The 27,381-nt window shown below is 40.6% G+C and overlaps 1 protein-coding gene across 2 annotated transcripts; it reads right to left on the bottom strand.

Annotated features, from left to right (window-relative positions):
- Positions 1 to 238: 238 nt before the first annotated feature.
- On the bottom strand, positions 239 to 25,624 carry ASMTL (acetylserotonin O-methyltransferase like). 2 transcript variants are annotated; one of them, XM_065677545.1, is made up of 13 exons: positions 25,466 to 25,624; positions 23,543 to 23,674; positions 20,629 to 20,676; positions 19,930 to 19,994; positions 18,834 to 18,895; positions 17,052 to 17,160; positions 11,837 to 12,263; positions 8,945 to 9,107; positions 6,966 to 7,150; positions 5,968 to 6,097; positions 5,239 to 5,382; positions 4,549 to 4,671; positions 239 to 468 (listed from the first exon to the last, which is right to left on the bottom strand). In XM_065677545.1, the coding sequence occupies exons 1-13, from the start codon at positions 25,556 to 25,558 to the stop codon at positions 254 to 256; spliced, it is 1,896 nt and encodes a 631-aa protein (XP_065533617.1). In that variant the 5' UTR covers positions 25,559 to 25,624; the 3' UTR covers positions 239 to 253. The 2 variants fall into 2 exon arrangements, with proteins under 2 accessions (XP_065533617.1, XP_065533616.1); XM_065677544.1 differs by lacking the exon at positions 239 to 468 and adding an exon at positions 2,836 to 3,429 and having other exon boundaries at positions 25,466 to 25,620.
- Between the last annotated feature and the right edge of the window lie 1,757 nt (positions 25,625 to 27,381).

Below are 27,381 nucleotides of genomic sequence, written 5' to 3'. Positions count from 1 at the left end.
ATACTGCTGTAGGGCTGTATTTGTGGCTGGAGACTTGTTTCTGAGGGTAGAATCTTCTGGCTTCATTATACTTGAGTTTAAAATAAATGCAATCAATCCTTCCCCTTTTTAAAAATAACTTCATAAAGCTGATGTAACATTTCTTGCTTACAATATTGATGGGAAACTGAGAATGTATCTGCATAATTACAAAACATGAAACATGACTAGAAATGTCTAGATTTTACTATTAAATCCCTTTTTTTTTTTTTTTTTAGGTCTTAATGCAGAGAATAACATCTAACAAATTTCCCGTCACTCTGATTTTGACATTTGTGAATCCATGTTGTTGCAGTAAGGCTTGATATTCAGAGCCACTTCTCTCCTTTCCCTCTGTCTGCACAAGCATGTTCAACGACTGCAGCAGAGCTGTGCTCCTGTTCTTCTTCTCATCATCCAGTACCATTTCTGCCAGCAAAATCTCACAGCCTAATTTAAAAACAAAGGCATGCAACAATAATAATGCATTATCAGGCAAGAGAATTTCTGCTATCATCTATAAGGATGAAAACTACCAGGTGCAGGTGATTTAATTTATAATTTCCGTGGATTTGCTCTGCTATAACTAATCCACCATTAAATGTATAATCCACTCCTCTCACAAGACACAGGAAATTCCCTTCCACACTATGGAGGGATGAAACACTCACAAGTCAAGTCACCTCTCTGTTTTTAGGGGAAGAGCAGATGACTTCTTGTAGACCTGGCAGGATGGTTATGGAAAACAATAAGACGGGAATAGTAGCTACATCTCTTGGGGATATATTACTTCTCCCCATTCATATTGAAGTGGTGCCAAGCAGACAAAAGGGTGGATGACAAGCATTATAGAAGCAGAGAAAAAGTCAGTGGTGTTGTGCATTATTTCTGTACGAACTGAGGCCTTTGCGGTGTGACTAACATAGGGATGTAATATCCACCCAAAAGATGAGGGAGAGTGAGGAGAATGCCAGCCTTCCAAAACCTGGTTTTTAAGAACAAAACCAGACCCCACATTAAATACTTCCACTATCCAGCAGTCAGCTAACACATCCAAAAATGAACTCACAGTCCACACAAAGGGGCTTAGCCATTAAATAGCTCTTCTCAAGCTTTTGTGCTGGGTAGCTCAGATGACATACTACCCTTTGTTTCTGTTCCATTCCTTTTCCATGCAGAAGTACTGTTAATAGCTGTAACAAGGTCAAAACCTGATATAAAAATTATTGTGCTGGGACAGCCAACCAAGTTGTGTCTCTTCTTTCTTACAAACTTTCTGTTTTCAAGGATTCTTACCTCAGCGTTCAGTGAACAAGAGCTGAAGTTCTTGTTTCTATTACTCATCTCTCATTCCATTAACCCTCATGTCTCAAGGACAGAAATTCCACAACTTCTCTGGGCAACGTGCTCCAATGGTTAATTATCCTGAGAGTGCAAAGCTGTGGTGCATTACCACAGACACCATGCCCAAAGGAGTAATGCTTAACGTGTATTACAGCTGTGCTTTAATCACAGACTATGTTGAGGTTGCATGGTAGCCAGGCACATTCTATTCAAATTTTACAGACGGATATATAGTACTTAGAGGCACAGTTTTAAAGTCTGTGACAGCTACAGGTGGGCCAACATTAGGATTGAAATTTTCTGACTCAAACAGTTTATAGCAGCTTAAAGAACAGCATTATGAACTAAATGAATAATTATAACATGAGAAACATCTGATTGCTGGAATGAGTCTCTCTCAAAATACAAGCCTGTTAACGCATAACAGCAAGCTCCACGTCAATATAGAAAAGATGTTTAAAATTAATTCAGCTGTTGAATATTTTGCCTTATCTCTTTAAATGTCTGTATAGATGTGATCAGCCGTATTTCCATTCATAAAAGCCTCCTGTCAAGAATAAAGCCCCAGTGATGTAAAAGTCTGGCATTTCCCTGATTTTGCGCAGCTGAAATGTTCTGCAGTAAGCATATTTCTCATGATGAATTGAATCACTGTGGCACTTTCACTTTGCTCAGTGCTCAAAGTGCAAAGTAACTTCTGATTAAGTAATAGAAGACAGGAGTCTGCCAGGCAGATGCTTGACCTTTGCTCATCAACTCCTTAACTGGCTGAGGTTCATGATTCAGCATAGGCATGGCCACTCTCACACTGGCTTATTGGGATTATTGCTGTAGAAGTGTGACAGGCGAGAAACTCACAACTGATAGAGAGGAAAGCTAGTTTGAAAGTGCAACTTTAATCTCTAGGAAGGCTTCCACTACAAAAGTACACTTTAAATAGAAAAAAAAAAATAAAAAATATCATGAAGTACCAGGGAAAACAAGCAACCAACAAAATGCCAGGAAACGTGACATTAGTGACAAATTACTTGAAGAGAGGGGATACAGTACATACTTCTCCAACTAAACACTGGAAGAACATGAAGAAACTTCTATTTTTAATTTTCGTAACAGAATTTACACATAAATCCTAAAACTCAAGTAATGAGTCAGAAAACATATATGGCCATTTAACCATATTTAGAAAATCCCAAAACTGACAGGAACAGGTTTTACTACTGCCTGCGTGGGTGCATACTATGGCTGAAGTTTCTCTGTGACATTATAGGTGCTGTAGGAATATGTTTGAGCTTGGTCCTATTTTCACTTTTGCTTGTGGATGAAGTGCTTAAAAAAAGAGAGCACCTTTGAGATGTTTTTGAGGGAAGCTCCACAGAAAAGTGAAAAAGGGGACAAGCATCCCTGAATTCAGCCAGATGGTGCAGTATTCATTTTTTTTATTATTTCTAATAAAAATGAGCAGTAACCACTGAATATACTGCAGAGGGAGAATTCTCTTTAATTTCAAGGTTCAAGAAAACAAAGGTATTAACGTGGCTCATAAAAGCTTTTAGTTTTAACTTGCCATGCAATACATTGAGACAGCAAGTCTGAGCTTAATACAGTCTGAAAACTAGCCAAGATAACTGGACATGAACGTATTTAATACATAGGAGTTTTGGCCAGACATTTCTTAAATGCATAAAACTCACTCCTGCAGAAGCTGCAGTCCAACTTTTATTCAAGGCCTGTAACAACTATTCCTTAGATAAAGGGTCAAAACAATCCCAAACTGACAGTACGTGCTAGCTGATGATGGGTACGTTGCACAAGTGTTGTAAAAACTCAGCATCCCAGTCTGCTTCTGGGCATACTACGGTGACAGGGTCTTGAAGCACAAAACAACATCCAGTAAATTTTCTGTGATTTTAATTTGTACATTTGTGAATCCATGTTTCTCCAGCAGCTGTTTATATTCTGAGCCACTTCTTTGCTTGCCTTCAGTCATGCTGAGGGACTGTAGTACAGCTGTAGGAGGGCATGTCTTCTGTTCGTCAAGCACACTTTCTGCCACTAGCAAGGCACTTCCTGCATTTTCAAAACAACCAAAAGTGGTTCAGTAAAGTATTTCTAGCTTCAGGTTTTGAGTGTTTTGTTCAGAGACGGTTTCAGAGGACCCTCACACTAATGTTTTAATGGTATTCAGTGGAAATCAGTTGCAGAACTTTAGTTTCCGTAATCTCTTCCTGGAAGCAACCATTTAATTGTTAAAAGGAAGGGGGAGTTTAGAGCACTGTCTTCACTTCAGTGAAGTCCAGATCACTTTTTGACTATGCTCTTAAACTGTGTTTCCATTTGTCCTAAGCAGCTCCTGTAAGCATCTGTCATACCCCAATCTTTGCATAAGATTAAGACAGTCACCTACAAGTATCTTTTTTTTACCTCCCTCCCTCCTGCCCCCCCCCCCCCCCAGTGGGATTATGCTTTATGGCCTAGATCTAATTTTGAATGCTTCTTACAAAACAAACCTTATAGCTAGTTAATCCTGTTGGATTAAAGAAGCAGCTAATCTTAGCAGTGTAGGCTTTTCTACTTTTTGTTGTCTTTGATCTTTAGTACTGTTCAAACATGAGTCAGTGTGCCATCGCAGCCAAGGCAGCTAACTATCCTGGGGTGCATCAAGCACAGCATTGCTAACGAGTCAAGGGAGGTGATTGTTCCACTGTAAAGTGCACCGGTGCAGCCCCACCTCAAGTACCATGTGCAGCTGTGGGCACCTCAATATAGAAAGACCATCAAACTACTAGAGGGTGTGCAAAGGAGGGTGACCAAAATGGTGAAAGGCCTCACAGGCAAGACTCAGGAGTGGCTGAGGTCACTTGACTTGTTCAGCTTAGAGAAGAAAAGGCTGAGGAGAAACCTCATCCATCACAGCCTACAGTTTCCTCCAGAGGAGCAGCAGAGGGGATGGTACTCATCACCTCTCTCTGGTGGCGAGCGATAGGACACAAGGAATGGAATAAAGCTGCGTTTAGCTTTATTTAATTTTTTCTTAGTAGGTATTAATATAATGCAAGCACAGATGTTCAAGCAAAGACTACTATGGACAGAAAAAATACACCTTTTTGATATTAACTTCTTAATGATTACTTATTATGTTTATGCATTAACATGTACCTTTAAGCCCATAAAATGAAAACAACTTACCTGGTTTGCAAACAGCTGATATCTTGCTTAAAAGCACATGTACCTTTTCATCAGGCCAGTCATGAAGAACACGTGAAAGGATATAAAGATCTGCTTCTGGAAGATTATCCTTGAAGAAGTCACCTGTTGGAAAGCAGTTAGTACATTCCTGCAGAAACCACAGAGGACATTCCTACAAAATTAAATTAAAATACTGCAGGGAAACAAAGAGCTTCAGCAGAGGTAAAGAAAGAAACAAGAATGAACAGGTATAGGTATGCACTGATTTGCAGATAGGAAAGCATAGTTAAAGAGAAGAGCAGAACACACGTAAGAATTCCGTAACACATAAAAATGAGGAGAAAGCCTAAAGCAAGAAAGGAGACATAGAAATCTTTTGTAACCACCATGTTGATCTTGCCTAGAAAATAAAAGCCTGAGATAAGGACATGCAGCCTCTGCTCCCAGTGGTACTAAAAGCATTACTAATTCATACTCTCTTATTTATCCACATTCTCCAACCATAGCCAGGTTTTTTTACTCCCACAGGCTTGAAAACAATCTCCCCATTTAGCATGGGTAAGCATGCATTGCCTTGTACTAAGACAAGTCAGGTTGGAGCAGGGTAGCAGACCAATTTCCGCAGCGAAAGAGCCTGTGCTGTGCTCTAGGATACCAGAAATAAGACAAAAGATCACGTGTTACATTTACCTGATACAAATGTTACTGGAGCTGTGTGTTGTGCTGAAGGCTGAAAGTAAGAGGTGTTTGCAATGACATCTGGAAGGTCAAATACTGTGACTTTGAGATTTGGGTATATTTGTACTAATTCATGAGCCAGAGCTCCAGTGCAACCTGTTGAAAGTTTAAAAAAGTCAAATCAGGTCTTTTCTCCCAGATTTCGCAAAAATTTTTAAAGACAAGGCTGTATATAACACTAAAATAGAGACATCAAATCAGAATTAAAACTACACACAAACCAAACCAATTCTAAAACAATCAAAACTTTTTGTTCTAGCAGTGTAGTGTTTCAACTTTGACACCCTAATACAGAAGGATTCAGAAATAAATCCTTCATTACTTTTGAAAGTCTCGGACATGCTAATGGACAGCAACAACACAGTTGAAAACGGAGATCCCAGCCTAATATTCTATCTCCTGAGGCACAAATCTTGTTTTCTGTGTTGAGCAGTCTCAGCAGGTAACTGATTGTGTCAAACACTCGCTTACTTCAAACTACCCAAACACCATTTAAGTAACTCTGCTTTCAGTTAACTGCACTTAACCCTTTTATCCTGACATTACCATACCATAAAAATAACAGTAGATAATATGACTGCAGTTTTAGTGAAAAAATACGCATATTTTAAGTAATAAAATATGGAACTGAAATCAAGCTTTTCCCTTAAATTCGTATTAACGTTCAATTACAGGCAATACCTCCTAAATCACAAGCAGATTTAAACCGTGAAAGATCAAATGCTGTAGCCACGTCTCTTGCTGTCAGGTGGGCAATGCTGTGCATGGCAGCCATAAAACGCTGCTTCACTTCCTGGCTGTGATAATAGTCCTAAAAAGAGAAAAAAATCCCACAGTAATTGAAGTTTAGTTTCATGACTGAATTAAAACTATGTACAACCAAAGCAGTAGTTGCACACCATTAACATTAGAATTTTGAAATTAAAAGATCAGTTGAAAGTGCCATTGACTAATTGTTCATCCAGCTTCTTTGCTGTTTCACTGTAGTGATAGGCTAACAGGACCTTAATTTCCAAAAGCCCTTATTTCCTATTGTCAACTGTGTATGAGGGATGTAGACATCTCCTCTAGGAGACTGGCTTCTTCAGCATCTAGATTAGTACAAATTAAGAACCTCAGGATGTAGTCTGAAGTACACTTTTTAGCCAGCTCTCCTGTCAGAGGTGAAGTTCTGACACATTCTGCTCACTCTACTAGCCCTCGCCTTAACCAGGCACAAATATTTATGCCCCTCAACCTGCTTCACCAGGTGGCTAATTGATTAAATCTGCATCAACTCAAAGTGACTTTGAAAACAGCTCTAATTATGCAGTCAACACAGACTGAACTGAATGCACATCAGCATCAAGTGAATGGCATCCTACGTGGAAGGAGTGAATGTGTGATTAGGTACTACTATATGGTGTTAAAAAGGGACACAAATGTAAACAGGCCCAGAGATTGTTCTGAGAGTACGCTAGCTGGTTGGGCAACACTTTAGCCAGAGAATTTTTGTCAGCACTCAAATTTCCCACTATATTCTGTAATTGCTCCAGACTTTATAGAGCCTAAAGTTGAAGAGAACAGAAGTCTGGGACTAGTTACTACTAACTTTCATAGATGGCCCAGTCTCCATTTGCCCCTAGGTCAGTTCTGGGCTCCTCACAGCCAGTTTTGATCCTAATGAGAGTTTATATTACCTTAAATAAATCGTCTGCTTTCTTTCCAAAGGCTCGATGGTTCTGCCTGCTGCCTTCTTTGACAGCAGACTCCAGGTATGTGAAGAGAGGCCAAAGGTGGTCATTAGAGTGGATAATGTAGCCATGAAGTGAGTATTCACCATCTGAGGTCAGATATGTATTTGTTGAATCTGTATTACTGTACCCTTATGGGAAGAAAACAATTGTAATCAGGCTTTGTTTCAGTATAACTGTTGCTTAAAATCTGAAGGCATGTCTTCCTGCATAGCTGTTAAATAGCAAGCAAATCCTGATGTTATCTTTACTGGGCAAATATTTATATGAAATAATTCTAATAGTCTTCTTATTCTTAAAGGAGCAAGTACTTTGTTTATAAAAAAAAGAATTTAGATACTGGATGATACAGATAGGCATTTATTTTATTTTTTAATTTTTTTTTTTTTTACCAGAGTAGCTCAGTTAGACACCTAATATTTAATGGAGAGTACTAGAAGTTCCTCATTCTTGGCTGCATTTTGGTTTACATTATGGCTTCTCCTTCCCTTAGTTCAAGTTTTCTCCAGAATGTTTTGCCTTCAGGGCTTTCTCCTTGGTCTTGTCCTCTAACAGAGTTGAAAACCTGCTTTATTTCCTTTTCCTGACACTTTACCATTTCAAGTTTTACTATGTAAACAATACATATGTAAACTTGTAACTACGTAGAGTGGACTGGAAGAGTTAATTCTGACTCCCTCACTTATATACACCTTCAAGCACTGTTCCAGTTAGGGGCACTAAAATTTAAGCTGTTGTCAATGAAAAGGGACACATTCCAGAGCAGTCCTTGTAAAAACCCTGATTCACTGCTGAGGACTGTGACTCTGCATTGCTGCATCAGGGAATGGAATGTGGTCCTTATTTTAGACAGAATCATGGGATCATTTAGGTTGGAAAGACCCCCAGAGACCATCAAGTCCAACTGTCACTCCAGGACTGCCAAGACCACCACTAAATCATATCGCTGAGGGCCTCATCTACACAGTTTTTAAATACTTCCAGGGATGGTGACTCCACCACTTCCCTGGGCAGCCTGTTCCGATGCCTGGCAATCCTTTCCATGAAGAAATTTTTCCTAATACCTAATCTAAACCTCTCCTGGTACAACTTGAGGCCATTTCCTCTTGCCCTATCACTTGTTACTTGTGAGAAGAGACAGATACTGACCTTGCTACAACCTCCTTTCAGGTAGTTGTAGAAAGCGGTAAGATTCCCCCCTGAGCTTCCTTTTATCCAGGCTAAACAACCAGTTCTCTCAACTAATCCTCCTCAGCCTTGTGCTCCAGGCTCTTCACCAGCTCCTTTGCCCTTCTCTCACTCCAGCACTTCAATATTTCATAGTGAGGGACCCAGAACTGAACACAGTATTCAAGGTGCGGACTCAACAGTGCCGAGTACAGGTGGATGATCACCTCCCTGCTCCTGTTGGCCACATTATTGCTGATACAAGCCAGGATGCTGCTGGCCTTCTTGACTGCCTGGGCACACTGCTGCGTCATGTTCAACGGCTGTCAATCAGCACCCCCAGGTCCTTTTCCACCAAGCAGCTTTCCAGCCACTCTTCCGCAGGCCTGTAGCATTACACGGGGCTGTTGTGACCCAAATGCAGATGATACATCTGAGCTATCACACTGCTCCCTGAGACTGCCCACGGAACTGTCAACTTTTTCTTAGAAATCTGGTCAGTGCTATATTCAGAGAGCAAAAGCAATCTAAGGTTTCCTCCAAGACTTGAATGTGTTCAATTAGATAAAGTCTGCCCCCTAGATGAAACAATTCCAGCTACTAATAATGAAAGCAAAGAAGCAACAATCTATTCCCCTTTCCCCCAAATCCAAGTTACCCACAATATCAAGTTAAAACTTGTGACCTTCAAAGCAGCTCTTCCAGTCCTGCATCTCTTTCAGTACTATATGCAGTTGCAGGGAGGGGGAATTAGTCACCTTGTGGTGTTTTCTCCAGTAATCCAAGAGCAGCACATGCATCAAGAAGTCTTTCTGTTCCACTCAGAGAGGTTCCAACCTCATTTGCAATATCCACAGCCTTCAGTGGACCTTTATTTTTCAGGTGATCAAACATCTTCAGCTTAGAGGCTACAAACAGAGCCTAAATGTAGGAAAAAACCCTGTTGGCGTACTGTGTTTAAAAGGCTGCAATCAAGGAACCTTTCACCTAGAATTACTCTGCAGAACTGCTCTGTAAGTGCAACATAGTTTAACAAAACTCCTAAAAATTGCTATGATAATTACATCATCTGAGGGTTTCTTTCCCACTATGAGGATTTCATTATCTTAGCCAAGTAACGGGATTTTTCCAGAGGTGTCTGGGAGAGAAAGGAACTCAAAATTTTCTGCAATGCAGCCTACAGATTTTGTATGAAGATCGCCTCTTTATTCCGGTATTTAGCATATCCTAATCTGTAAGACTGTCCATAAGGTCAAACATTCTTACGTATCTGAACCAATGGCAAAAGATCAAATTAAATTTGATTTACCCAAAACATAAGGAATGGAAAGCTCTACTAAGGCAGTGTAACAGCTTCAGCTGCTGTAATACCTGTCTGGTTAATAAAAATTAAGGGGAAAAAAAAAGAAGAATAAAACTTCAGAGCACAACTGTCCTACATGCACACCTTCTAGAGAACAAGAGTGGAAGTGCACACAGCAACCACAGAATCCATTTCTTTGCAACTGCAGGCAACTATAATGTATTTAATCAAGGCAGTCAAGGAAAAAAAAGATTTGACATGCTGTTTGATAAAAATCAAATGGAGAAAAAGAGATTAATTTTAGGGAAGGTCTGCTACTGTGCGTGTATATATATATCATATTATATCATATCATCATCATCCTCTTTCTACAATTTCCTCTGTTATTCTAATGAGAACATAAAGGTGGGATTTACTATAATCCAGGCTTTCACAATACTGAGCTAACTGCATCTAGTCTACAATCATTTGGCTTCCAAGACCTGACCTATCTTTGAACCGATACCACCCGGAAACTGTAAGAACAGGAAAGAGAAAGTAAGAAGCGAGGTCAACAACTTGACTGATTCAAATCACTCTTTCTACTATTTTGTAATTCTCAGTTCAAGGAGGTAGGGGGAAATCAAAGGTAAAACCCCAAAGGTCTGAGTATGGATCAGACTATGCAAATTCAGAACATACTAATCTTGAGAAAGTAGGATTTAACCCTGATCCCCTCCTGTTCTGCAACAGCAGCTGTTCAAAGTAAAACAGGTGGCAACAACTTCACCAGGAGGACGTTTTGTTCTGCTTTATGAAGTCCTTGAAACAACACTGAAGGACCAAAATGAAACAGAACTTGAGAGCTTTTGAGAAACTAAATGCCTTTGTGCTCTTATTTCTGTTCTACAAGTGGAGAGATGTGTTTTGTCAGATCACAGGAAGCATTCACTGCAACTGGTAATTAATTTTACAAAGAACCAAACCCTGAGGAAAAAAAAATTTCCCAGTAGTTCAACATAAAACTTAGCACTTCGTACTATGACTTTACACTGGATTAGTGGCAAAAGAAAGCTTCTGCTTCTATTTCCAGCCTCTCCCCTCTATTTACTGCACAAAACCAAATTCTACATCCCGTAACTGTAAACAGTGTACATAATGTGCAAAAACTGATGAGTTTCCATATTTTACTTAAATTGAAGAAACGCTAAACATCATCTCACCCATTCAAATACATCAAAACCCATTTGAGATTGCTCAAATGCAGCAATCTCAAGGCTGCTTTATTCCAAATCTCTCAGTACTGCTTTGCATGCCTGCAAGCAGCACGCCCACAGATCTACACTGACCACATTATGGTTTTCCTTCACATCTGAGTACAACTTTCTGCTGTTTCAGCAAAACCATTGTTCACTGTCTGGCGTGTTTCCCTCCATCCCCCTCAAATTTGTTAAATCTTTAGTTCCAGGTTTGTCATTTCACTGCCACTTTAGCAGTTTTTTTCACCTCTTCCTAAAACATGACTGACTGATGGAAATCAGTGACCTATTTTAAATGATTGGTGTTTATTTCTCCTTTGCATTCTTCACTATTGTCTTCACTCCATTGGAACTGAGTAGAAAAACTGGTATCATGTAAAATGTCTAGCTAACTCATTTCTCATCACACTTGGCTGCTACACAGAGCATGTGACCTGTTTGTAAACAGTTGGTTGTATGCCTCCTTCAGATACTGCATGAGTATTATCAGCTAAACATACATGATGAAAACAGGGTATATAAAAATCATGAAACATGAAACAAAAAAATCATAAAAACATGAAATAGGGTATATAAAAATCTCCTTAACAGGGAATAAAAAAAAACCAACCCTAAGATCCTCCACAGAATTCTAATGCTAAGCATTATAAGTTAGAAAGGAAATATAATATATAGTTACAGTTTTAATTCAGATAAGCTAACCATATTAAATGCTGTCTTTGCAGGGTGTACAAAGGTAACTTCCTCTTTGATGTGCTTTTGTGATCAGTAAAAAACACAAACTACCAAACCCCAAAACACCAAAAAAACAAACCCAATTTTTTGCTCTCAAGAGACAAATTTTTTTATCACTGGGTTATTAAAATTCCATAGAACAGATAAAAGCAAATCCCCAAAAAACCCCAACATCTGTACTCACCAGAAGTTTCAGCTATCTTGGACTCTCTAATACTTCAGTGGTCATTTACTAATTATTACTACATTCTTATACCAGCTCAAGTATTTCACATTACCTGTTATATATTGAAGTCTAATGAAACAACTGTATCAGTCAGGCATGTAGTAAGCAGGGTTTTGTTTGTTGTTTGGTTTTTTTTTTTTTCCCTTACCTTTGAGGCTCTAAATCCATCCATCAGCTCTAGAATTTTAGATGGAAGTTTTGTTGTACTTTCTGGCCCGCCATTCTGATTTTCCAGAGGTACCATAAACCCACTTCCGACACTAGAACTGTTTTCAGAATTGTAAATAGATCCCGATGAACACATCCCGCTGCTGTCCAACTTACTAGCACCTTTGTTGTCTGTGAAATTTGAAGATTCACTTTCTCCATCACTTAGGTTCTCAAAAGTGTCCACAGAAGGGATAGAGTCATACTTTTTATGTTGTACGTTGTGCTTAGAAGGCGGATAGTACAATTCTGCTAGCTTTTTGCAGAAGTGATTCAGAGGAAATCCCATCACGTTCAAGAAGTCTCCATGAACATACTCAACTAACATTCCACCGAGAGCCTGGATTCCATATCCACCAGCCTTGTCCCTAAGGGAATAGAAAGCAAACATGACATATATTTAATTACAGTTAAGAGTGAAGGTAGCAGAGATCACAAATACTCCAGACATAGTGCAGAGTCTGGAATAAAGGCAAGTGTACTCAAGTTAAAGGCACATTAAATCTACTAGACTCAACACTTCAATTTATAAATCACAAGATAAATACAGGGATCAGTATTTCCACTAGGGGTGAGCAGCCTAAGGTATTTATGCTTCGGACAGTCCAAGTGCCATAGTAAGCTATGCAGGAGGGTACATCAGCTGGCTGCAGTGATACTGCATCCACATAGGTCACCCAGCATTCTCCAAGTCTGGGCTACCAAAAAGGTAACAATGTTACTATTGGGTCAGGCAGCTGCATACTGACCCTCACTGTATTCCACAAGAGGCTGAAGGACCTTAAGAATAAGTTAGCTCCAGGAAGAACTCACACTGAAGAAGACATCTTAGAACTCAAATGACCGTAGTATGTATCTTGTGGATCTTAGTCACAGAAATATCTAAAATGAGGATCAGGAAGACAGGTTTTTCCTGGGGAGGAAAAACCTATCCAAATACAAACCCCAGTACTCTCCCATTAAGCCCTGTCTAGTTCTTGCATAGCCCTCAGATATAAGCAGAGCTGTAGCTCATTCCACTGTGCTCTTAGATGCCATTGTAATACTAGTAATTTGGGGCACAAATGTATTTTCACAGAAAGTAACCTTGGAAATCTAATTTCTCTTTAGGTATAATTATGCAAATTCCACTATGTGGAACAGAAATGTATACAGGCAGATAAGCTGCAATAGACCCAACAATTTTATTGTCCACATTTAAGAAACAAGGTAGTTTGGAGTGTGCTTACTGTAAGATAACACCAGATGGAACCCTAAGTCAGCAAGCTTTGAAACCAAAGGTCAGTCTCAGATCTATTAACTTAAAATAGTATGGAATTACACAAACTACTTGTGAAAGAAGGTTACTACACAAAGAAGATTACTGACTTTTCACCTTAGATTTGACCAGAACCAGCTCTTTGTATTTTTAGAACTTATTCCTGGATTCCCTCTTTGATAGTCTCCTAAATGAAACAGAGGATAAGTATCCCAGCAAAAGATATTTTTGAATTGCTATGAACTGGGAAACAGGGCTTTTCTCTTAATCTTGCACACAGCAGCAATATCTAGCTTTGTCATTGTTTAAATTATTCCTTCTTTTATAACATACCTAAGACTTATACCATCTAAATTAGAAATGTTCTAATGACTAAATAGTAATTTCATTTTTTAAATAAAGTAGCAGTCCAGTAGGATGAAGTCATTATGGCATATGCTGACATGGTGGCAAAAAAACATTGTGACCATCAAAAACAGTGATATCATACTCCCAGGAAGGACATTACCACAATTGCCCACATCTTATTTTTATACAGAGCTTCATATGCTGAACTGGATCCTGAGGAGGATTCTCTACTACAAATACAGCTCTAGTCCAAATGCATGAAGCAATGTAGTTAGTAAAAGTTCCACTGTTTTTTCAACAAGCGTCTTCCATACTAACATCCAGAGTATATCAGTATTTACACAGCTCTCAACTATCTCTAGCTAATCTGACTGGGTTTTGTAACTGGATACTTTTATGAGCATAGCACTTAATGTCAAGGCTTCATCTGTAACGGTATGCACAGCATCAGTTAATTTATATTATAATAAGAAAATACAACTCACTTTAAAGACTTTTTGACAAAGAGCAAGATCACTGCTGCAACTGAAACGTTTTTCAGTTACCAACTGTTGTAAAGATAGATGATTTCAGCAGGAATGTGTGCAACATCCACTGATTTAAAGACAAAATCAGCAACAACAAAAAACCCCTATGATCAGCCAACAAACAAACCCTCAGACAATGCGGCAGGAATGTGTTCAACACCCACTGTTTTTTCCTAAAAAACCCAAACAGTCCCCAAAACCTAACAGACCCCCAAACAAACCAACCCACAATATACAATGGGGGGGAAAATGTTAACAGACATAAAATGGAGGTAACTGTTCCAAATGTAACATTAAAGCACATTTACTTTTTTAACTGTAGAATTTGAACATGACACAAAATAGTATAACCATGTATACAATATTTGTATTGTTCAACTGAGTCAATGATCAAATAAAACACTTTCGCAGTAACAACCACTTAGGCTCCTACAGATGAAGGGGAGATGCTTGGTTGGGTTTTAGGTGGGTTTCCAAAGGCAAGAACATGTGTCTGACAATATATGTGTCTTGGTCCATATAGCCATGAATGTAGAACAACTATTTCATACAGACAAGTCAACTGTAGCAACATGACGTGAAAAAAACAAGGTTCAAAGTCAATTCCAGTATAAGAACAGCACAGCTCTCTCTACTTCTGTAATCCTACACCTCGAAGTTTTTTTGCTCTTATGCTCTCAGAGCTGATAACCTCTAAGCTATCCATGAGCTTAGTTATGCTGCAAGACTGATTATTTGCAAAAACTAAATTATACATTTGCTATAGCTTTGAAAGAAGTAACTCTTATGATAAATCATACAAGGGAAGAAAGACATTTACATTCTACATTTATTACTTCATAGTTAAGTCTGAAATTGTACAGCTCCAGCTTCTGTAATCACCTCTTTCCCAGAGAGCAGTAGGGTCCATTGATTTCACTGCCACCACTCAGAACAGTTACCAAAAACCACACAATCTTCGAACTGGAAGCTGTTAGCAGAGATGGAGGAAGTTGTTCACAAGGGAAAGATTACAAAGTAAGAAGCTGGGTCAAAGAGGTGCGCAGAAACAAAGTCTACTCATTACACAAGTCCAAAACTGTTAAGATTACTACAGTCCAGCCTTTTTGTACAGAGCAAGAAAAGATCTGCCAGCCAGCAGAAAACCCTTGGTTGGAAAGAGAAACAGGAATAAAAAAAGGGAAAGGCCATCTTTCTGCAGCCAAAATTTGAGGGGCTTTAGAGCCTCATCACAGACTACCTTGGGTCAGTGCTCTTTCCTCGCTCCTAATGCATATGTTAAGTCAGCTATGCACTTTTACAATCAGTCCCCGAGTCGTCAGCGACAGACTTTTGAAATACTATATGCCAATTTTGTCCTTGCTATAAAAAGAACTCTGCCCAATCCAAGCAGCACAAAAGAGGCAATTCTCTTTTAGTTTTTTATGTGATCATTCATTTTTATGTTTTCAGAAACTTAAGTAGCCATTAAAAAAATAAACAAATGGTCATTTGAACTGCAATACTGTTTAGAAAAACCTATATGCACATAAATGTGTTAGTATATATGGGTGGCCAGGGAGGAGGGGAAGAAAAAGCCTAAACAAAGGAAAAAACCCATAAGAGACTTCACCTTACTGTTCTGCAAAATTTAAAAGGACATTATATTTAGTAGTTCTTTCCTACGGCCACAGCAAACTCTTCCTATTGTCTTGAAGATGGATTGGCTTCTGCTTCAGAGAGTAATGAAATACATTCTCTGAAACTCTGGTCCCTGAGAAGCCCTTGCTGTCACACACCCTGCTTAGCAGAATGCACAGAATTACCCAGTGCTGCTCATGAGCCTGTTTGCTTTAGCAAAGAACTGCTAAAGCGTATTTTCTTCCAGAGGAAATAATCAGAATATCACAAAATATTTTTCAAAATTACAGTCTTCCTAAAAATCCATGGTAATTTCTCCTTCATAAAGTTGCAGTTCGATCAGCTGCATACTAAAGATCACCTTCCAAAAACCTACTAGGAATTTCTGTTACAAACTGTGTTCTTGCCAAAACATTCTTCACTGCATAATGCAATTTAGCTTCAGTCTCTGTAATAAGCTGAGAACCTTACATGTTCAGAAAACTTGCCCCATTTACACATAAGCACTTAAAATAAATTCTAAATCTACAGTGGTTCTTCTTTCCCCAGTGAAAAGTGACAATGTTGTTTTATAGCACAAATGAGCTTAAAAAACACCATGACTGATATTCTTACACAGTCAGAACTGAAGTTACAGAGCCAGAATTTCACCTCCGATCACCAGATATACCATCCATAGTGCTAACTATGGCCTGATTTGCCTTCACTAAGCTTCAGCTAATACAAGGGAAAGTCTTTCTGTCTTCAAATAAGTTCTTTAAAAAAATAAAACAATCTAGTCAGCTTCATCTTAGGAGTAGTTAGGCATTCTGTTCTCATCCTATTTATTCTGGGGAATCAATGTTGTCTGTAAGTAATTAGTATATTACAAGGGTAGTGGAAACATGGAAGTTAAGAGATAACTGTAGCATAGGAACACATATAAGCTGGCCACAAGAATAAGTGAAAATTTAGCCGTCATTCCCTGCAGCAGAGCAGTGCTATTTTAGTAAACTAAACCTAAGTTCTAGTTTCCTTCAATAAAGTTCTCCAATACTTAGTCTAGTCACCTTTTTTATAATGAGAACTATGCACTGTCTCAGGTATCCAAGCTCCCTGAATGCCTCTGTTAACAGAGAGGTAATTGTATATTGCATGAGTACTTGCTCTAATCCAGATCATTTCAACAGCCTTCAATTTCTGTATTTCTTAGGGTACTAAAAAGGTAGTTCACTTCCCCTGGAGCAATCAGCTCAAGAAAGAAGAACAGAATACCTACCTTGCATCACCCATGCTATCATTTATCAAATATACACAGCAAAGCTTCGCAGAACACAGGACAAAATGTTTTTATGTGCGTAGCTAGTAACACACTGAAAGGCCTATTCCTAAATACTGTGTGATACCTTCTGGGTCTTACTTACATTGGCTCTCCACTATGAATGTACTCCCACAAAAGATCTTCAGACAGGTCAGAAAATTTTACTTTAGTCTCTTCATAGAAATCAGTGACTTCCATCTCTAGCTGATTATCTACAGAAGGGAAAAGGTCTCATTAAAAACAGAAACTGTAGTTTAAAGAGTGTAACAGCTCAGTTTTATTTTGTATTCATCTGACATTTTTGCTTGTGAAAAAATAAGGTATTACACAGATGTATGAAATGACTAATAATGCTCTTTAGGGACAATGGACTCAACTTTCCCCAGAAAGTGAAAGCTTGCATTTTCAACCTCCACAGCCCTGTCTTGGGACACTTCCTGTGCTGGATGCACTCGTAAATTAACAGTGCTTATGCAGAACTATTTATGGATTCCTAGCATACACATCCAGCACTGACAACAAAGAAGGCCACAAACACCCTTCTAACTTTATGACTGTTGTCAAAGAACTCTTAACAAAGCTTCATAGTTAAACATATAGCTGTTATAAATGCTTGAATGTGGATTTACATCTACAATGCAGACTCAGTCATCCAGCAGTCCCATCAGGAACCATCAGTGTATTTTTTGTATCGTCTCTCAAGAAATAACAAGATTATTTCTGTATCTAGAAGTGTCTGAGAGAAGGCCAGAGGTGCAATAATGAACTGCACACCTGGGTGTGGATCCTGTTGCTAAAAAAAGATGAAAATCCCATCTGTAACATGTATGTGGTGCTTAACAACAGCGTTTTACTTATAACCTAAAACTAAAAATGTGTTCTACAAAACTCAGTTGATTGAATCCCTTGGGGAATGTGCAGACTTATGGTAATTTTATTCATTTGAATATCATATGGCTTAAATCTGTGTATTTCAAATGAGATGTGCTGTCACAGCACCAGTAGCACAGCTGTGTGCATTTTTACTTTCTTCATAAACAATTATTATTCTTGCTGGATAGCTCATAGGAACTCCTTGATAACATGTTTTATTTATTTTGCAGTAGCACTCTTTCTACTGTACTAGCATATTAGTAGGGGTACTGGATGACTGACAAGAGTTAGGAGCAATCATTTCAGTAAAGATTAAAAGCTGTAAATAATTTGTCTACAGAAAGACTATGTCCAGTAAAATTTCAGAGAAATGACTCATGAAAAAGTTCCATTAAAAGAATGTTGGCATAATTATCAGAGGAGGTCCCTCAAACCAAACACTCCTTAAATTATATTAATGGTAGAGTACTTATAAATGCTACTTGCTTACTATATAAATTATCTGATAACACTAACATATTGCTTCCTACAATTCATTAATAATCTGAGGCATTAAGCCATTATGTCACTCATCGCCTAAAGCTTCCCTTATTTACGGAAAAGAGAAAAAACAAGCAACTGCTTTTATTCATCAGCTACTGTAAACAGAACACAGGAATAGTTAATATGGTTCGAATCTGCCCAGCCCCACATTTTGTAGTGCCTTACTTGAATTTCATTTAGAATATTCCCACAGTTTACCCTAGTCTTTTACTTAGTCCTATAGCTACAGCATTTCTGAAGTCTACTGTATTTTGTCATCCTCCTTACTGTATGAAAACTGAATATAATGAATATAATGAAAAAGTTGGCTTTTGTGGGAAGCTTTTAATTTACATATTGATAAGGTAATTCTCATCTGAGTAGGAAGCCAGTTCAGACTATATATGAAATATTTCTGTTCTGTTTCTTTTGTACAAATCCTTATAATTTTTAATGCAAGCACTGAGTTTTAATAAAATGATACATATACCTTTACTGCTGCAATGTATAATAGCCACTCCTGTGAAAACACTGTGCTCTTTCCCATTCAACCTGTGAGGAGAAAAACCCCCATGGTTTAAGCAACAGTTTTATGAAATCTGCCATGTGCAAAAATGTTCTACATGATTATGTTACTACAGCCTGAGAGACAGACCACTATATTAATATATATGCTTGATGTATTATCCTAAACAACCACTTTTTTTTTTTTTTATTCCAATATAGGTGAAAAGACGTTGACAAAACAAACAAACAAACAAAAAAAACTATAAAGAGATTCAGACATTTCAAGTCTCCAAAATCTCACTTGTACTGTTGTCCACAGCTGTCTACGATATCAGCTTATTTATTGTAAACAGGGGGAAGTGACTATTTCAAATGCGTAAGAAAAAGGCAGTCAGCATAAACACTACTCTTGCAGGCATCTCCACTGAAAGCTGGCAATGAATAGCTAGGTGATGCAACTTAGACCAAACATTTGATAGGCAACTAGAGGTTATGTACTCATTTCATCCAGACTGGCCCCAGGGATCCCATGGCAAGCCAGAGTGCAGAGGAAGATCTGCCACGGGTTCTTTGGTAGTGGCTCCAGAGCGCCACATTGTGGCCGATTCCTTTTGAGAGCTTCAAGTTTTTGATTTAATGTGTAAGCAATGGGAGTGTAATAAATAGCTTAAGAACTTCAGTCTTTGAAGAGAGTAGTTAAGGAATAGTCTCCTAAATATTAGACAGTCTATTTGATGTAATCCATCTCACACTCTTACTATCCCCCCTAGGATTCTACCTAATTAATTGTAAGATGAAACAGTGAGCATCTGTACTTTATTCTTTTCATATAGAACAAAATTAAGAGGAGTTCTAAAATGCTAAATTTTAAGTGCATTTCATACCCACGATTAAGGAACTGACCTACTGAACTTAGGCAAAAAAAACCCAACCCAAACAAACAATAAAAAACCAAACCAAACCAAAAACATCAACCAACCAACCAGCCATAGAGCTCTTCATATACATCAACGAATCTGTACAACTCCTTTTAGAACAGCTTAACATACACATGTGGAATCTTACTTAAAACTACAGACCTTGACAGCATCCTATATGCATCTTGCTTATCAACTGGTTTCTCCAGAATTTGTTCATCCACAGACTAAAACAAAGATAGAGAAAGTGTGAGGCTTTTTCTTACTTTTCAGAAACTGAGGTCAGAAATTATATTGGAACTATAATTTCAGCCAGGGCTTCAAACACGAGTCACTGAGTAGAGCAAGAATCACAGGTATTTTGTCAGAACAGGTGATTTATTACTGAGCACATAATGAGTGCAACACTCTACACTCCAGTGGCTGCAGCTCTCAAACAAAAGGGTAATTCAACCTCTTCTGTCCTTAACCTTTCACTGTCTCTGTGGAGATGACAGCTATAAAGTGATGCCCACTACAAGGCACAACACTGAACAGTTCACATGATCTGGACTTCTAGACAGTCAACAACTGCCTGAGAACGGAATTTCTCTTACATACTAGATGATCCAAGGCAATACTTAATGTAATATTAGCGTCTCTGCAAAAACAGCAGCAAAGCTTTTAGCACTCAGGATACCAAAACCTGCCTTGTTGGGAAAAAATACCCTAAAACCCACACCCACAAAACCCATGAGATACATCATAGTGCAGGTATAACTTCTCAGTGAAGACAGCTTTCAAACTTTAAACCTAAAGATACAAGTACTTTCTACGCTTGTCATAAGTTAAAACAATGCTAAACCACAGAAGACTTCTTACCACAATAGTGTCTGCTCCTATGACAACATCAGGTGTTCTCAGGTGTTTCTGCAAAGGCATAAAAAAAAAGAAGGTATTTCTCAAAACAGGAAGAAAGAACAAAACCTTTTAGAACTTATGGTAAGAAAACAAAGTTTGCTGGTTTACAGGTAGGACTCAACACTGGCCTGAGAACAAGACACTCCTTTTGTAGTGTTTACAAAATAGTAATAATTTATGTCACCATGAAAGTGAGGAAAACAGGAGGCATGAGCAGACCATTCCTAGGTCACGATTTTGCCTAAATAGATTACTGATGAACAAATGCATTCAGGAAAGAACTATCTGCATTCTCAAAAGTCATGGTCTTCAAGGTGGCAGGCAGAATTCCTTTAAATTCCTTCCAAGTGTATGGAAGCCAGGGAATACAGCCCTCTAGGATTGTTCTTCCAAGACAAGTTTTGCTAAAAAAGGGAACACATACTCTCCACTTTAGGGTATTGAGAGGTAGGAGTATAAACTTAAAACTTTTATCTGTTGTCATAGCTGAGAGGTGATTCTGCCCCTCTCCTCTGCTCTTGTGAGACCTCACCTGGAGTATTGTGTGCAGTTCTGGTGTCCTCAACATAAAAAGGACATGGAACTGCTGGAACAAGTCCAGAGGAGGGCCATGAGGATGATCAGGGGACTGGAGCACCTCCCGTATGAAGACAGGCTGAGGAAGTTGGGGCTGTTCAGCCTGGAGAAGAGAAGGCTGCGTGGAGACGTCATAGCAGCCTTCCAGTATCTGAAGGCGGCCTATAGGGATGCTGGGGAGGGACTCTTTGTCAGGGACTGTAGTGACAGGACAAGGGGTAATGGGTTAAAACTTAAACAGGGGAAGTTTAGATTGGATATAAGGAAGAAGTTCTTTACTGTTAGGGTGGTGAGGCACTGGAATGGGTTGCCCAGGGAGGTTGTGAGTGCTCCATCCCCGGTGCTGTTCAAGGCCTGGTTGGACGGAGCCTTGGGTGAGATGGTTTAGTGTGAGGTGTCTCTGCCCATGGCAGGGGGGTTGGAACTAGATGATCTTGAGGTCCTTTCCAACCCTAACTATTCTATGATTCTATGATTTGACTGACTTGCATGTTATGAGGTACATGGTTATTATTTAACACAGCAAGACAGGAAACTTGTCTGCAACTGTGGTCATTATATTAAAAAGAATTTGTAGGGAGGTGATTTTTCTATAGAAAGGCTGTTGATGTGCTTTAAATAAAACTAATTCCAGGCACCATTAAAAAAATTTCCATTTTGAAACCCACTGAACTAGCATTATCACAGCGTAGTGTTTTGCAATGAAAGGCCAATATAAGTCAATTTAAACCCAGCAAGGCTGGGTTTAAAATTCACTCTCCTAATGTTATACCATTCTCTGAAAAGAAGCTGACAGAAACCTGGATAACGATTTACACTGGACATCATGCAATATTTGCTCTGAAGACCGGTGACTTCTGGCAGCACTGTTGGTTTAAAGTGTTTAAAATTCCTTTTCTGACATCAGTATAGGTTCGAACAAACACACTGCTCTCTTCCAGAGTTGTATTATGGTACTTTTTTTGGGATCTTAATCAGGTAGACTTTGAAATAGGTTCTGGTAGGGAACAACCTTATGTACTCAGAGTGATCACAGCCAAGGCAGAAGTCAAATATGCCATTTATAGTGTAAGTTGTATCACTGGTTTTGAAAATGTTGAGGATACAAAATGGATGCAATGACTACAGAACCTGAAATCATGTCAGCTTCTCCTTTCTTTAAAGAAAATTGCCTGTTTCTTTGCCCAGAATGCTTTAAAACTGAATTTGTCTTCTTTTTCTGCTTTCCCCCAGCACCTCTACACTCACAAATTCTGAGCTTCTTGTGGTTTAAATCCAGCTGGTAACTCAGTACTATGCAAGTCACTTATTCACCCCTCCCTCCTTTCCTCCCCCCCCGGCAGGACGGGAAGGAGAATCAAAGGAATGTAAAACCCAAAGGTTGAGATAACAACATTTTAATAACCAGAGTACAATATATTACTAATAATAATGATAAAGGAAATAACAAGGGGAGAGAATATAAAATTAAAAGGGGAAAGGAGAAAAAGAAACCAAGAAGAAACAGCAGTGAAGGACAATACAACCGCTCACTACCCACCAATACCCAGACCGACCTGAGCAGTGATCTGGTCCTTCCGGGTAACTCCCTCCTCCAGTTTATATACTGGGCATGACCTGCTATGGTACGGAATACCCCTTTGGCTAGCTTGGGTCAGGTGTCCTGTCTCTGCTTGCTCCCAGCTTCCCCTGCCCCTCCTCACTGGCAGAGCATGGGAGACTGAAAAATCCTTCATCAGGGTAAGCATTACTCAGCAACAACGAAAACACTGGTGTGCTACCAGTGTTGTTCTCAGACTAAAGTAAAAAACACAGCACTGCACCAGCTACTAGGAAGAAAATTAACTCTATCCCAGGACAGTTATACTCCAGTCACAACTGTTCAAATTTAAATACTGTTCAATGAAAGCTACAGCAAAGCCCGGGATTCACATCAGTGAGTTTTGCCACAGAGTATGCCTCCACAGACAACAAATACCTGGAGTGCACAACTGTCCAGTCACACACCTGACTGCTGGAAGGAACTATGGAGCGTATGTATCCCAAGCAGGCATAGGTGTGCTGCTAAGAAATGTCACTTCTGTTTGCAGCAAGCCTGAACTGCAGTCACAAGTCCTTCTTTTGATTTGGTGAGCTAATTTCAGGAAGCTATCTTTTACAAATGACAGACCAACATGCATTTGCCTTCAGTGGGGAAAAAGCACTCAGAGACCACCTAAGAAATATGTGCAAATTAAGTCACTGTAACACACACCAATTAAAGACAAAAATCTCATTGCCGAAATAGCTGGTGACTTACTACGTGCATTCTGTTTGCTACTTCAAGAGCCTTCTGTTTTGCTGTTTCCACAGCATATTCATAAGGGGCTGCAAAATATGACTTTTCGAGTGTCTCCTTAAACCAGGATGGAACGACCTCAAACCGCAGGCCCTGTAATGAAGGAATGCAATACAGTCAATCTGATCTTGTTATTAAAGGTTGCTTCCATAAAAGTCTAACAGTATAAAACTTAACACATTTCACAGACTATTCTGATACAGGGTATTTTTTACTGGATCCATCCACTGCACTTTACTTGCATATCAGTAGTACAGGAGATTTGCCACCCATACTTTATGTGTCATTATATACGTGATAAACAGAAAACATGAGACAGTTTCTGTGTGGTTTTGTCAAAATCTCCCCTCCCCCCCTTCTTCCTACATCTTGCCTCCAGGCTATACCTGTAAATTTACTGCACCCAGCAGGCACACTGTGGTTCTATTAACTTTGTGCATGCTTGAATCTTGGTGCTTCCCCAAGTCTCTGTTCTGAAAAGAATATACCTCTTCCTATTTAAATTCAACTTCTCCCATGAAGAATAACAAGAGTAAGCAATCTAAATCTGTTGTATTATAATACGCAAGTGCCATTCAAAAGCTCCCTGCAGCCTGCCCGGTGAGGTCAGCATGTGCTTTCATGGAGCCTGAATGGTCTGAATTATGGATTACAGCTTCCTTAGTGTCCCAAAAGCGCTCTGCAGAATAAGGGACAGCTACCTATTTTCCCATCTCTCCCCCTCATAATACTAACCCCATGAAATGTTCATACATTTCAGAAGCTGAAGTAAAATTTTCACAGATTTTGGTATTAAATAGCTAAAGGGCAGGAAGCACATTTTTAATTCATTTAGTCTGTTGTAAGATCTCCCAAATTTTACTATTATATAGAATCATAGAACAGTTAGGGTTGGAAAGGACCTTAAGATCATCTAGTTCCAACCCACCTGCCATGGGCAGGGACACCTCCCACTAAATCATCCCACACAAGGCTCCATCCAACCTGGCCTTGAACACCACCGGGGATGGAGGATTCACAGCTTCCCTGTTCAACCCGTTCCAGTGTCTCACCACCCTAACAGGAAAGAATTTCCTCCTTATATCCAATCTAAACTTCCCCTGTTTAAGTTTTAACCCGTTACCCCTTGTCCTGTCACTACAGTCCCTGACGAAGAGTCCCTCCCCAGCATCCCTATAGGCCCCCTTCAGGTACTGGAAGGCTGCTATGAGGTCTCCACGCAGCCTTCTCTTCTCCAGGCTGAACAGCCCCAACTTCCTCAGCCTGTCTTCATACGGGAGGTGCTCCAGTCCCCTGATCATCCTCGTGGCCCTCCTCTGGACTTGCTCCAGCAGTTCCATGTCCTTTTCATGTTGAGGACGCCAGAGATAATTATGCTGGCATTTTCCAGTCTGAGCACTTCTTCAATCTGCCTGATCACACCACCCCCCTGTCAGGAGGATACTTTAATCCATTCTCATATTAAACTTGATGTTAAGTGAAACTGACGCACACGCTACTCGCCTACAGAGGAAACTGACCAAGAAATACTGGTATTTGAAAAAACAGTAACATTCCTAATGTAAAGTACCGTGCACTCAGGGACAGCACCCGCCGTTCGAAGCCCAGTCCTGGGCCTTTCTGCCTCTGCCCAGGCCGGCAAGGGGGGGCGGCCTGGGGAAGGGCCGCCGGCATTGCCCCACGGCATAGCACATGCGGCTGCCGCAGGAAGCACGGCCCGGGCTTGTGCCTGCTCTGTGCCGGTGGACCGGGAGCCCGAGGGGCGGCTGACCCCGCAGGCCCAGCCCGGCGCTGAGCACCTGCACTCCCTCAGCGCCCGGGACCGGGGGTCGCGCTGCCGCACCACCGGCCTTCCCCCCCGGCCCAGGCGCGGCGAGCACTCACCACGTTGGTGAGGATCTCCTGCCGGCGCGGCGAGGCGCTGGCCAGCACCACCCTCTTGCTGACCAGCTTCCCCAGCACCGGGTGTAACACCATGGCGGCAGCGGCCCAACCCGCCCCTCCGAGCACGCCTGCGATAGGCCTTGGTGGCGGCAGCGGCTTTATATGACGGCAGGGCGGCGGGGCGGTGCCGGGCTGCGACCGTCCCAGCGAGCCGCGGAGATACCGCGGAGCGAAGGCGGGGCCGTCCGCGGGACGGGGAGGGCAGAAGTGCTGCCGCGCGGGCCGCCCGGGGCCTAAGGCTGGCGAGCACGCCGGTGATGCCGGGCCTTGGCGGCCTGGGGCTGGCGGGTACCGCTGGCAGTGGAAGGGTGACTGCGTGGGGAGCCGCAGCTGTACCAGCGATTAGCTGTACAGCACCAGCGGCAGGCTTAGATAAAGAGGGACAGACATCAGGCAGATTCCGTGTCGTAGGAGCCACGTTTAACACCACACATCCCCGTTCCAATAGTTGGAATAAACTGAAAGAGGGTAGCTTTAGATTGGATAGAAGGGAGAAGTTCCTCACTATGAGGGTGGTGAGGCCCTGGCACAGGTTGCCCAGGGAAGCTGTGGCTGCCCCATCCCTGGCAGTGCTCAAGGCCAGGCTGGACGGGGGTTTGAGCAACCTGGTCTAGCGGAAGGTGTCCCTGCCTGTGGCAGGGGGTTAGGAACCAGATGATCTTTAAGGTCTCTTCCAACCCAAACCATTCTGTGATTGTGCGATTCCTAGTGTTGGCATAGAGGCAATACCTTTCGTTTGTTTTTTTTTTTTGTCAGAAGGAACTATGATCATCACCTGACTTGATGCATATCTTAGATATCCCCTGTTTGGCCTTTTAAGCAAGGAAAGTTGAACATAAAAAGTCCAATATAAAAAGTCAGATTTATTCCCAATAAAATAAATACATATTCAACAGTGAGTCCGAGTAGCACCAGCCAGAACATGTGCTCACACTGTGACACATGTATATGTGTGTGCATGGCTAGCCACAGAGCACGCTCAGACACAGACGGCAACAAAAGACTCCTGTTCCACTCGCTGGCTGGTCAGGACAAAGGTCTGGTAGTGGAAAAATACATGTATGCAGGCACACATACGTCTCTAACTACCCTGTCATACGCAGTGTGGACCCCTCCAGTAGCAGAGCTCAGACCAGGCTCCTGCGGTAGCAGGAGGGGCTGGGGCAGGGGACTCTTTTGCCACTGTGGGGCTGCTGGGGTACCCCTACCCTTGGGCCTCCTGCTCCTGTCGTGGTGCCTGGGCATCAAGCTGTATTCACCACAACCTCACAGGTTTTACATTGTCCCAAGTAACAGAATTTAAGTTTTGAAACTATTATTTTTTTTTAATGAGTGGCAGTGACTTGAGAGCAGAATTGAAAATTTGTCTTTAAAGACATTTTAAAAAATACTGTGAACCTAGGGAAATTATACTGAATTGAAAATTGAAGAAGAGAAATTGAATTGAAAACTGGAGAAGAGAAGGCTGCATGGAGACCTCATAGCTGCCTTCCAGTATCTGAAGGGGGGTTATACAAATGCTGAGGAGGGGCTCTTCATTAGGGACTGTAGTGACAGGACAAGGGGTAATGGGTTAAAACTTAAACAGGGGAAGTTTAGACTGAATATAAGGTGGAAGTTCTTTCCTGTTAGGATGGTGAGGCACTGGAATGGGTTGCCCAGGGAGGTTGTGAGTGCTCCATCCCTGGCAGTGTTCAAGGCCAGGTTGGACAAAGCCTTGTGTGGGATGGTTTAGTGTGAGGTGTCCCTGCCCATGGCAGGGGGGTTGGAACTTGATGATCTTGGGGTCCTTTCCAACCCTAAGTCTTCTATGATTCTGATTCTATGAAAATGGAAATAAAATGCTTAGATTAAAT

The sequence above is a fragment of the Lathamus discolor genome, chromosome 4 (assembly GCF_037157495.1).
Source record: "Lathamus discolor isolate bLatDis1 chromosome 4, bLatDis1.hap1, whole genome shotgun sequence".
Lineage (NCBI taxonomy): Eukaryota > Metazoa > Chordata > Aves > Psittaciformes > Psittacidae > Lathamus > Lathamus discolor.
The sequence above is the reverse complement of the archived record's forward strand: the minus strand, read 5'-3'. Positions and strand labels throughout refer to the sequence as shown.

Bases quoted from the DNA above. Each gene is read 5' to 3' on its own strand.
- ASMTL (XM_065677545.1), bottom strand. From the start codon at position 25,558: ATGGTGTTACACCCGGTGCTGGGGAAGCTGGTCAGCAAGAGGGTGGTG. The intron at 18,896-19,929 runs GTCTGTAGTTTT...TTCTCCTCACAG, and splicing joins GCATATAGGATGCTGTCAAG to GTTGAATGGGAAAGAGCACA. The intron at 12,264-17,051 runs GTAAGTAAGACC...CTATTCCCTTAG, and splicing joins ATTCATAGTGGAGAGCCAAT to GGACAAGGCTGGTGGATATG.